Below are 12,681 nucleotides of genomic sequence, written 5' to 3' on the forward strand. Positions count from 1 at the left end.
TCAAGAAGTAATAACGGGGAATGTGCAGCAGTAAGTACGGAAAACACAACCCTACTTTCCAAATTGGGATTGCGTACCAGACTCGTTTTCTTTAATGCTCAATGCAACTATGGCCCAATGGGAACTGAGAAGAAAAGAGGCGACAAAAGAAAAAAACCCAAACAACTAAAAGACTCTTGTGAAAATGCTGAAGAATGTCACCTAAGAGCAGGAAACAAACAAGAACCTGTAACCAGGCACAAACAGGCATTACCTAAAGGTTTAAAGTTTCACAACTAAAATGGCATAGGTGCCAGCCCTTCTTCCCTGGTGCTGAATGAAACCTAACAAATATTAAGGTGCTTTAAACAGGGACTGAAAATCATTGGTCTTATTACCTCTCTACACGAGCAAGAGCACAGCTGTAGGGAAGATCAGATTACAGAAAGACACTTTAACAAAACCAGTAATACCTTAAAGCCCAACAGGAACATGTTCTGCACCCTCCCTTTAGGAAAAGACTTTTTAATAGTCTGAAACAGTATTTTTCAATTTCTTCTCCCTTTACTATTTCACTCTAAGTATGATAATTTTGATGGTTTCTTTTTGCCCACAGAAGTTTAGGATTTTACCAATGGACACTGAAAGGAAACGCAGAGCAAGAAACACAACCTTCTGAGTGCCTTTAAAGCTAGTTTCTTACCTTTCAGTCACATGCACATACCACATACTGTTTCTGAAATCCACTCATCCATATGTCAAACTTCCCATGCTCCCCCTTCAAGCATTGAAAGGACAGGCAATACTGAAGTCGCATAACACAATAATTTTCCATTTGTGGTTTTAACACTCGACGTCACGACCTACATTGTCATTATTGTCTCGCTGCTAGAGTTTAATGCATGTAACTTAAACGGAGACTCACCTTGCGTGATAGCGCGAGTGCCAGGAAGCGCAAGCATTGGATGAGGAAAGGTGTGACGTGGCTGTCTCAGGTTGACTTTCTGTGAATTTGGTTGCGTGCCAGGAGTGAGGCCTGCAGGTTAGGTCATTCCTCCTGAAAACGAGAGTCAGAATGTACTAGTTCAATGCAAACAGTTCAATCAGGCGACATGCAGAAAAAAACCCCTCAAAACTACCAGGGCTATACGGATAGGACAGAGGCATAATGACTTTAGATGACAGCAAATGAGACAACTTTCTACATGCATGCCAGTTTTGAAAAGACACCAGCATTCCTTTAAAATGCTGAGATGCACTGAAACATCAATACTCTCCAAGGTCTGTGCTTGTATCTTTTGGGGGTTTTTGGAGGTTTTTTAAAAATGTTATTTAGTTTGGGGGTGGTTTTTATAAGGGGCAGAGACCGGCAAACAAATTTTAAAGTACCTGACACGTATCCAGATCTTTAACAGTTAAAGCTGAAATACTGAAACTTATGACTCGCTTACAACACGTCAACAGTACAGTAGGGCTTTGGGAAGGTTTGACTGTTGGTATGTGCTTATGGCAGGAGGTGGGAAGAAAAGAGTTAATGACAGGATGGAATAAAGCCATGTTCATTGTTTCATGTAAGTTAGCAAGAGTGATATAACTAGTAATTTTAACTTAAGCCAAGTTCTGCTTCAGCTCTTGAAATGTTTGGCACCCCAGGTATGCAGGGGGTTTTTTGTTGGGTTTTTGTTTGGGGTTTTTTTGTTTGGTTGGGTATTTTTGTTGGGTTTTTTGGTCGGTCGGTTATTTTAAGAATACGCCTCAAAAATAGTTCAGGAATTCAAAGTCATGAAATATGTATGTGGATATCAGCTTCAAATGTACATGCTCATGTAAATGAAGAGATCCCTTCTAAGTACAACAATTAGTTGCTTTCTATAAAACTGCTCTATACTCCTCTGCCCCTTCCTTCTGCTCAGGAATGAGTAACAACAGCTTGCACTTCCTTCTAGGGACTTGCTGTTTGTAACACCTCTCGCCACTCACAAAATAAGTGCATTCTTTTTTCCCCAATGTTAAATAAGCCTTCTGGGTGGAATTCAGCTGCTTCTGTTTCAGTGAGCACATGCTGAGCTCAGGCCATTTGTGTAGACACTCTCAGCTGCCTGGGAATGAAGAAGGAACTTCTTGAAGGTAATTCATCCTGCCCTTCTCTTTGGTTCATCTGCATCCTGCTCATCTTGGGAGAAGTGTAATTTAAAATTTAGACAAGGTAGAAGGTGAGACAAATCCCATCCTTCCAAGCCACAGTCTGAAACAAAGGCTTACAGGACCTTAGCTCTTGAGGTGTTTTTTTAATGCACTTATGTATTTCACTTACATATTTATGAAGTTTATTACTGCAAGGTTAAGTAATTTGTCTAAGTTAATAAGTAATTTGTAAGCTGAGAAAGTGTTCCCTATTTTCAAATTGAACTCTAAAGGCAGTTCTATGTTTTTTTACTCATTCCCCCTTTTTATAAATTTGGGTTATCAGACAACCACTGGATATAGACAACAAAACTAAAGCTTGTTATAAACCCAGTATCTTCAAAACAGGTCAAATTGGAGTACATGGCTTTTTTTGCAGTACATTCAGGAAGATCTGATGAATTCGATGATGAATTGCCTTTCCAAACTCTGCATGCAGGACTACAAAAGGAGAATAATAATTCTACAGGGAAGCTGTAATTTCACTAAGAAGCGTAGCATCATTACTGTCACTAAAAAAAGAAGTAATTGTTTCCATAAACAAAAGCCTACTCTTCCCAGCATGACAAAAGAGAAAACAGTTAAGCAGAGCATCACTATGCTGTTGTTTCTTGGTAGAACATGAAAATTCAGAGAATCAGCAGAGGAGCTCAAATACTCTCAGTGCAAACGGGCACAAAAGATTCTTCTCAGCCATGCGATGCTGGGCTCCAGACAGTCCTCGTGTACTCCAAGGGCCCCGAGCCTGTGTTCAGGTATGGGGGGCGGGGGACAAAAACCAAAATCATTCCACTGTTCAGCTGCACAGAACATCAAAGGGGTTTTTTCCCCCCACAGCTCACCTCTAATGGTATTGATAGCAGCTTGGTAAACCACAAATACCTATTTGGGCAGATTCACTAGACCCCGTAGGGATCGATTCATCAAAAAGGTTTATCTATTATGAGACAATTACTTTTCTATGATGCACCACTAAGGAAACACAAGACTAGAAAACTAGCACAATACAAGCAATGTTTGGCACGTGAGGAAACAAAGGTTGGGAAAGAGGATTTCTGTGACGGTTTTCTATGGGTTTGGCAAATGGTAGAGGAATTCAATCACTGGGAAGGGACAGAAGGGACGCACTTATAAAGTCCGTACTGTACCTCATGGAACTTCTCAAGATCTTCATAAGATAGTTTCTCGCCACATGAACATCATTTTCAGATTGCATTTTCTGTGCTACAATATCCACTACCACTTTCATCTTCCTGAGCAGCCAAGCAAGGGGAGGAACAGACTGGACTGAGTTGTGACGTGAGGCAAGTCAAGCGGACAAGAACTTACAAGTTCTGTTTCATTTTTTGTATTTGTGAACACATATATATTTTTGAGAAGTTTGTTGGGTTTTTTTTAGACATAATAGTCTGAACAGCCTAAAAATACTGGTGGGATACCCAGAGGGTGGAATCATGTAGACACCTGCTTTCATTGAAGTCCACAAGATGACTAAACATTAATTTACTACGCATGGTCAACAATGCTTTCTGCTGGATTCTCACCACTTAACTACATCTAATATTTCCTGCACTTCAAGAAACAATTTTTTCTAACAATAAATGGAGCACAGCATGACTATTGATTCCAAAATTCAGCACAAATGGGTAGAAGGACTGAAAAGATTGAAAGACTCAAACCAGGAATATTTTGCAGGCAACTAAAGATGCTGGAAGCTAGGCATTTATATTCTAATGCAATAACTCTGTATTAATTCTGAGTGACAGAATGAGATCATCTGAACCTACAACCCAGAAAACCTCTAGCATTAATGGAAGCATTAACAAAAGCATTTCACTGAGAGTGTCTCTCTACCAGTGCTTTTACAAAAGCTGCTGGAAGGAAAATGCTGGTAAGCTTTGAAGATATGATACAAAGGGAAAAAAACAATTTATACTGACTATAAGCAAACTGTTAGACAGTGGTCTCAATTACACGTGTGTGTAAATACTTCAGCAATAAAACAACCTTTCCAATACAGTTTTTCAGAATAAATCTGTCCTTGTATAGTTACTGCTTGGAAGTCATTAAGAAAGACATTCTGAATTTCACCAGCTATAGAGATTAGAGATACTGACTTAGATTACTGCAGAATACTGAGGAGGTTGACTGGGAGGAAGAGAGAAAATGTACTTCCTTGACCAAGAGAGAAAAATAATTACACTGGACAAGCAGATTTATCTGCAAACAACAACAGAAGTCAGAAAAATATCTTAAAAATGAAAAGTAGACAGGAAAATGAATAAAGTAACTGAACCAGCTCAGCATACAACAACAGTATCAATGAATACGAGCCATTTCCTCTGTTTTCAGGCATATTCTGAATTCCTGTATGTACTACCATTCAGATAAAAGGCCAGGAGACAACAACAGAGGAGTTTATTTCCCCCCCTCAACAGAATTTCTGTTTCATCTCCATCTACAAAGGAGCACCCTTGTCATAACCCTACTACACAGGCTTTGGCATTGGGAGTCCCAAAGCAAAAAGCAGTTCTGGGGACCTGCATCCAGGTGGACAGCATTCGCAAGGATTTATTTGCCTGTTAATGCTTCGTTCCAGCCCTCTGCTGAATCAACCAAGATGGAAGGCCTGACTGCTGGCTCACATCTAAGCGTAAGGCTGCAAATTGTTCCCTGCAAGTAGCGGCAGCTACACATGAGAGAGGCTGTACGGTATTTCTGAAATAGAAAACTGGCTGTCATTCATGTCGTTACTGGCCCCTTCTCTTTAGCTCAAAGCAGCGTTTGTAATACCAGCAGCGCTGATGTACCCACACAAAGACATTCTGACCCACCTCAAGAACAAGGTAATGAACAGTTCCTACAGGGATTTTTCAGGGAAACCTTTGGAAATGTGAAAATGAACGCAGAGTCATACTGATAGGGAATTTTAACCAGGACTGCCCAGCCACCTCCCTTTTTAAAGGCTATCTCCTGTTATTTTGTGTCCTTATGTTGTCCAAAATTTACCGATCCATAAGATTACTTTCCACGTTAAATCTAAATAATTCTTAAAAATGGCTGAGCTCGTCTGAGGGGAGAAAAAAACCCAACCTCCTTTCCAGTTCAGGAAAAGCCGCTCCCCCCTCCCCGCGCCGCGTTTCACCTCCGCTAACAAAGCCGGCGCAAAGCTGCCGCACGGTGTTTCCCTCACGGACACACGGAGCCGCGGCTCCCTGCCACCGCACCGCCCCCTGCCGGCCGCGGGCCCCGCCCCCCGCGGGAGCCCAGCTCCCCATGATCACAGAACGGTTTGGGTTGGAAGGGACCTCACAGATCATCTAGTTCCAACACCCCTGCTGCGGGCAGGGACACCCTCCACTAGACCACGTTGCCCAAAGCCCCATCCAACCTGGCTTTGAACACTTCCAGGGAGGGGGCATCCACAACCTCTCTGGGCAACCTGTTCCAGTGACTCACCACCCTCACAGTGAAGAATTTCTCCCTACCATCTAATCGACCCTCCTTCAGCTTAAACCCATTACCCCTTCTCCTGTCACTACACTCCCTTACAAACAGTCTCTCACCATCTCTCCTGTAGGCCCCTTCAGGTTCTGGCAGGCTGCAATTAGATCTCCCTGGAGCCTTCTCTTCTCCAGGCTGAACAACCCCAACTCTCTCAGCCTGTCCTCACAGCAGAGGTGCTCCAGCCCCCTCTGATCAGCTTCGTGGCCTCCTCTGGACTCGCTCCAACAGCTCCATGTCTCTCCTGTACTGGGGCCCCCAGAGCTGGACGCAGCACTCCAGGTGGGGTCTCACAAGAGCAGAGTAGAGGGGCAGGATCACCTCCCTCGACCTGCTGGTCACACCTCTTTTGATGCAGCCCAGGACACGGTTGGCTTTCTGGGCTGCAAGCGCACACTGCCGGCTTCATGTTGAGCTTTCAATGAAAGCATCTACTCCAAAAATCAAATAGAATTCAACTTCAGCTCTCCTATCTGCTTACTACTACTTCTTATTGCTATTATGATAATTAATCCTTCCCCAGGACACTGAAGTGGTACACTGTTCTTCTGTGACCCTGAAACACATTGCACGACAGTATTTTTTTTTTTTTTCTGGCAGCTGCAGAATTCACAGCACCGCTGTGAATCAGCAGTCATTATTTATAGTTCCCCCTGTGGCACATCTAACCAGAAGCGGGCATTTGATGCCAGTCCTTGCAAATACAGTGCTTTCCACTGTTCATCAGTATCAGCTGCACCAAGAAATGAAACCTGGTTTCAGACAAGAATTTCAAATTTTTCCACTTTAAAAGGAAGGATGAATCAGTGGCCTCAGTCGGAACTGGGCTGTATCTACACAGAACTGTTACACACTGTCAGCACTAATTAATTATATTAAAGATTCTTTAAAAAATGTATTTTACAGTCACTTTGGTTTCTACAGAACATTTTTTGCTCACATAGCTGCAGACCACCGTTTCACAGTACAGTCCCTGTGCTTCAAGGTACAATTTCCCTGCAAGCCCCAGAATTTGGGAACCAGTCAATGTAGTTAGACTGAACACTGGCTAGCAAAATAAAATTCTCCCCCCTCCATCCACCAAGATGCAACTCTGACTTTTCAGCAGTGAAGCAAAGCCTCTCTCCAGTGCTTTGTTTTTAATCCAGCCCCAGTTCACATTTTGACAGTTGCAGCAGGAGATCCAAACTGCTTAGAGTTATGTTCAGCTTTGCCTATAACCAGGACTTTGTCCCGATTCCAGTGTAAGGTAAATGGCTACAAGGCTGCCTGGCCTGCACGCCAAGGATTAAATGCTAAGGAAACGCGGAAAGGCTGCAGCACTGAGATAAAATGGAAACCTGCATGTGCGTAAATGTCAAATGCACAATTCATTGGCATTCTCAAACAAGAAGCATGCTCGGACACCGCACGTACCGAATGCTACATCTCACAAGGTGCCCTTGGATTGTTTCAAAGCCAAATAAACCAAATCATGCCACAGTTGTTTGTCCTATGGAAAACAACCCTCTCATACATCGCTAAGACAGCTAGTTACAGACAGTGTTGGCCTGTGCCAGCCAAGCAACTATGAGAAGTTCAGTGTTTGGGATCTCCTCAGGAAGCCACATATCCATCCTTTCTTATTCCACGCAGAGAAATTTCAAGAATTTGTAGTGACAGCACAGGTGCCCTTCCTTGTCTCCTTATAAATCCTGAATGACTTCACAGTTCCAGGTTTCTCACCTCACCTCCTCTAAAATAACATGTGTACACTGGGCCAGACATACCAACACTTTGGTAGCGATTTTTATAAATCTGTATGTGCTGGGGAAAAAAAGAATTCTTCCAAGCTATGGCTTTTTTTTTTTTTTCACCAATCTTGTGCTCAGTGGATTACAATACACTAGAAGAGCAACATACAATGCAATTAAATGGGTATGCAAAAAGCCACTGTAAATAAACTACCAAATCACTTACTCAATTTATGAAAAACATTATTCAGATATTTTTAGTCTTCTGAATCCTTGGGGGAGGGGAAGGAGGAGGCTGAAAACCACCATGAAGCTGCAATTACCCACAGGGGCCTCAAATAATAATAAGAAATAATGTCACTGGTTTTCCTCTCAAAAATAGTTCAATATATTTTTCCCTTCAGAGTGTGAAGACCTCACCCAACTGCCTAACCTGGGCGCTCACAACTAGAATGGGATGAATTTTTTTTTCCTAAGAAAAAAAATAAAACTGCTATCTAAACAAATCAAGTTGTTTTTTTTTTTTTTTTTAATGAGCACTTATTTGGTCAAAATATCTTCTTCCTTTCTTCTTACCCTCCCTTCAAACAGACAAACAATATTCCTTTCTGTAGAGTACTGAAGGAGTCAACGCCCTCTGCAAAGACATTAGGTGTTCTCCCTCTCACTCAACTATATTTGTAGAATTCAAATTACTTCCCATTACTTTAGTCACCCCTGGCAGATCTATCTGCCAGGGTAAATAGGAATGAAGTACCTAAAATCTGGCAAAAGATTAAGGTCCAGCAGCAAAGCTATATAAGGAATGCGAGCAGCTTCTTGTGTCATTGTCAATAATTCAACACATCCATGAGTCACCCTAATCTAGACTCAAACAGTTGTCATCGATTCCATAAAGAAGCATTAGGTTAAGTGCAATACAATCCCCTCCTCTCCCCTTCCCATTTTCAGTGTCGTCCTGCCTCCCGACATACCTCTCTTTATCTTTGGATGTAGCAGAAAACCAAGCAATGGGTAAAAGTTATTTTAAAAGGAGGAGGACAAAGCATTCAAAACTTGACGTTGAACATCTTTCCTGAACATAGTTACTCTCCCACTTTATTTCTTCTTTATCTTATTTGAAAATGGAGAAAGAGGGCTGATGTGTATGTGTGAGAGAATATGAGAAGGAACTAAAACGCAAAAAGCCCCCTGAAAATTTTCATGCAACAATCCCATCTTAAAGGATCCCATCCAAATTAAAAAAACTCCCGCAATATATCTCAAAGTAAAACTTTACTGTCTGTCATTCATAATGAACGTGAATGATTCAAAAAAGTTTTATATATATACACACACACATCTATATGTATATGCAAAGTCACTTTTTAGGCTTTTCAAAACTTAAAATGTGCCCACTTCTCTGTCCAGGTTGATGGTTTTGCACTTCAACCACCAGGTTTGGTCTTCCCAATATACTTAGTAAACCCCCTAAAACCTGACTCACGGTCCACTTCTGAATTTGTCTCCCTGCTTCCTTCTAGAGCATCACAACCTGAACTGCTTTGTTCCTTTTTTGTAAGCTTGTCTTTCAATCAGATTCAGCCTTGGATGCCCCAACTTCCTGCTGTCCTGAGCCTAAAGAGCAGCAATGTAAATGCTTTTTCTAAAGTACACTCTATGCCAATGTTCACACCATCTATCCAGGACAGCCTTAAATGTCCTTTCAAAGAAGGACAGTAACTACAGGCTTTGTTTGGGTGAGCCACACAGGACTGCATAAACCCCTCTCAAAAGCCCACAGACAGGGGGCCTTCCTAGCTGAGGCAGAGACATCAGGACTTGAAATTTTAAGGTAACTGTGTGGAGCCATCACACCCTCACTTTTATAGAGATTAAACTTAAAATGTGTAAAATGCCTGCTCATGGTGAGCAATAAACCTGAAAAACTACTGGTAAATATCATCATGGTATGTATTTTAAGGCAATGCCTTTTACATCTGCAGATCTACAGTGAGCTTTATAAAAGCAATACACACCATCTCCTCTCTTTCATACTTACTCCCCGAATTAAAAAAAATGCCTGACTGGAACTTTATTTGGGATGAAAATTTGTTGAACGTTGTCATATTAGGTATCTGCTGAAGATTAAATGGAAATCCTTTCCCATCATAATTGATCAAATGCTGCTTATCTGAGATTTTCAATACTAGTGTGCCAGCTCAATAGCCTAGGAAATTGAATTTAAAGGTGGAGCTCTTAATACCAGAAATCATCAACAGCAACATTACTGTTAGTTTGCCAACTGTGCACTGCTTTCTAAAATAAACACAGGAGGGCTGACATATACAAATTCAAATTACTACTGGCAACACTCAAGCCATACCAGAGTTTTTGTTTCAAGACTCTGCTTCTCTCCATTAACAGCAGCACGCACCCCATCTGTTTGCCAGAACAACCTCTCCTTGCGGATTAGTATCTATTCTTTTGGGAAAATCCCCTGTGACATACTTCGCTAGAATGGGATGAACCAATGATGAAAACTAATCAGCCTCGTATATGAAAAAACTCTGCTCTGACCTCAGACAGCTGAGCCCCGCTGTCTACATCCCCTTGTCCGGTGACAGCTGGATTAGCCACAGGCGAAAACCCCCAGACATCCAAGACTGCACGTAACGTGCACAGACGCACAAACTGAAGAAGATGAACAGTTCAAAGAGAGAACAGTGGGTAGACTCAAGCAACACCAAAACCCATATATAGAAATTAAAAATAAATAATAAAATTTTCATGTAAAAAAGTCATTAGCAGCCTCGTCACCCTAAGACAAATCTACAACTGCCCTAGCATATTCAACTCTTTTCAAAGTTTAAATGATTTTGATGAGCAGAAACAACTAAGTGAAAGTTGGGCTCCTAATCAACTTTGTGAATCCCTCTAACTTATCTGTTATCCTATCTATCCTAGAAACTATGATCCTTTCTGGTTAAAATGTATTTAAAACATATTATAGTTGAAGAAAATTGTGTCTTAATTAAGGAAAGCTGTTAACAATTGAATAACCAAGAAGCAATGAACAAGCCTGGTCTAACAGCAGTCCCCCCAGTTCCTAATCCCTAGCAATTACAGAAGCCCCTTGCAACAAGTTTTCGTATCCTCACCTTCTGCACCAGCAGCTCTTCATCCAGCTCAACCATCTCCCTGGATGGAATCACCAGTGTGATTCCCCCCAGAACACCATCACCACCTCCGTCTTTGCCTCCTTTCCTCTCTCCAGTCCCAGTCTCATACTGGTTTGGGGATGGCCGTCCCCACCTTCTCCTCGCCAAAAACATGGCAAACTCTCGCTCCTGTTGTGGGCCGGTTCCTACACAGCCTTTTCCCATCTGTGTCTTTATGCTGACAGCCAGACAGGGTTTTTTGTGGATCTACTGTAGTGTCAGAAGGCAAGTTGCAATGATACAAGATGGTGCTGTAGTCACTTAATAATCAAGTTAGGAAAATGTAGGAAACACTGAATATGTATTAAATCCAGTGTATCAGGCTAGTTAATTATACTAGATTTAAGAGCTCTATGACTGGCTGGTAAGAATTATTTAATGGTTTAGATAAACTGCCTTCAAAATCTATTTAGTTTAGGGACAACGTGCAGGCCTGAATTCAAATTAGGCATCAGAGCTGAACCTTCCAAAAACTACGAAATTTCAACATATGCAACCTTCCCGCCCTATTACGTACAAGCTAAGAATAATCAACACAAAATGCCTAAAAAAAAAATATATATATATAACCCTACATCATGTGTGGATGACTGTGTATTGACTGACTTCAGCATGAAGAAAACACAGCAAGACAAGGATCTGCCTTTCAGAAGTACATACACAAGATCACCACACAAAATACTCAAAAAAAAAAAAAATTCTGAGTGTCTCAGCTCCCTCTGCTCCAGTCCACTAAACTCTGATTTACTCCTGACATACCCTACACTGGTAATCGAGCTTACACCAGCCTGTAGACCTCAAAAGCAGTGTTTTGAGCTCTATAAAAATCTTACTCTCAACACCTCTGGATTCACAAGACCATACTATAACTTTCCATGCATAAAAATTAATCCCAGCCCTTGTCCTTCCTTAAGGTGGGAATTATTTACCCAACTTCTAAAACGCAGAAGCTATGTTAACAAATAACAGGATGCAGCACTACCAACCATTTTATTCCTAATAGGGTGCGAAGTGGCCACAAACAGCTTCTGTTTTCTTCGGGGAATGATTACTATGCTCTTTTGTCGAGTCTGAAGCTGTACTATCAAGATCACCACCACACTGAAAAGGAGATCTAGGCGTCCTAACGTTAGGAGACCAACAGTGCTGTACCAGGGACAACTCAGTGTCCTGCTTCTTGAACTTCTGCATCAGTATTCTAACTCAACCCTCCAACTACTTCTATGTCAGAGCAACAGTCAAATTCTGGTTTTCCCACAGCTATTTTGAAACCTTTTCAAGTGCCATATCACATTTCCCCACCACCACATACAGCAGCAGAAATGACTGGGGCTCAGCAAAACCTAAAAGAAGGAATATTGAAAATAATACCAGCTAACAGGACCAATAAGAGAGTTCGTACAGAATGACAAACTTGTGGTCCACTTTAGGCTTGCCTACCCAAAAGCCTTTTCTAAACCTCTGTTGAAACCATGCTGGTAGTGGTGGCATAGAAATGCAGAGGACAGTGCAATCTCGATGATACATTATGTGGGAAAATTGTTCACAGAAAGGAACGACTAAAGCAGATGCACTGCAGGAACAGTATTTAATGAAATATTGAGAATGATACCGCAGGTCTCCATTACCAACAATATAGTCCTTTTTAGCCAGAAAAAACATTGGAGTAAGAATTAGAACCAACTCAACAGGCCTACATGAAGTCTTTTGCTCATCTATTTAAAAGCTTGCATTTGTTAAGTATTCAAATAGTGTTTCTCAGCCTATTCTCACAACACTTGGGTTCTCAAGTAATCTTCTAAATAAGTACTGGTAATGTCACACAGCATCCAGGATTCATTTATTCCAGCTTAGCCATAACTGAGACAAAAGATGAGTGCAATACTGTAGAAAAAATTACAATATTTTCCACATTAATAAAGAACTTAATAAGCTTTTTATGCAGAAACTTTCCCTCAAGGCATCTTGGTCTCAGAAGGACAACAGAGATTTGAAAGGAAAAATTACAGCATACAAAAATGAAGGGGGGGGGGGGGGAAGAAAATCCTCTTCTAGAGGAGCTCCTTCTGGACTACACATAG

At 41.4% G+C, this 12,681-nt stretch overlaps 1 protein-coding gene across 3 annotated transcripts in view; it reads right to left on the reverse strand.

Annotated features, from left to right (window-relative positions):
- SHROOM2 (shroom family member 2) overlaps positions 1 to 12,681 on the reverse strand; it is a 132,991-nt gene that overhangs the window by 44,973 nt on the left and 75,337 nt on the right. For all 3 annotated transcript variants that reach the window (XM_075776602.1, XM_075776609.1, XM_075776617.1), the window contains exon 3: positions 905 to 1,036. In XM_075776602.1, coding sequence (XP_075632717.1) covers positions 905 to 1,036 — 132 coding nt within the window. The remainder of the gene's footprint in view (positions 1 to 904; positions 1,037 to 12,681) is intronic.

This window comes from Balearica regulorum, chromosome 1, assembly GCF_011004875.1.
Source record: "Balearica regulorum gibbericeps isolate bBalReg1 chromosome 1, bBalReg1.pri, whole genome shotgun sequence".
Lineage (NCBI taxonomy): Eukaryota > Metazoa > Chordata > Aves > Gruiformes > Gruidae > Balearica > Balearica regulorum.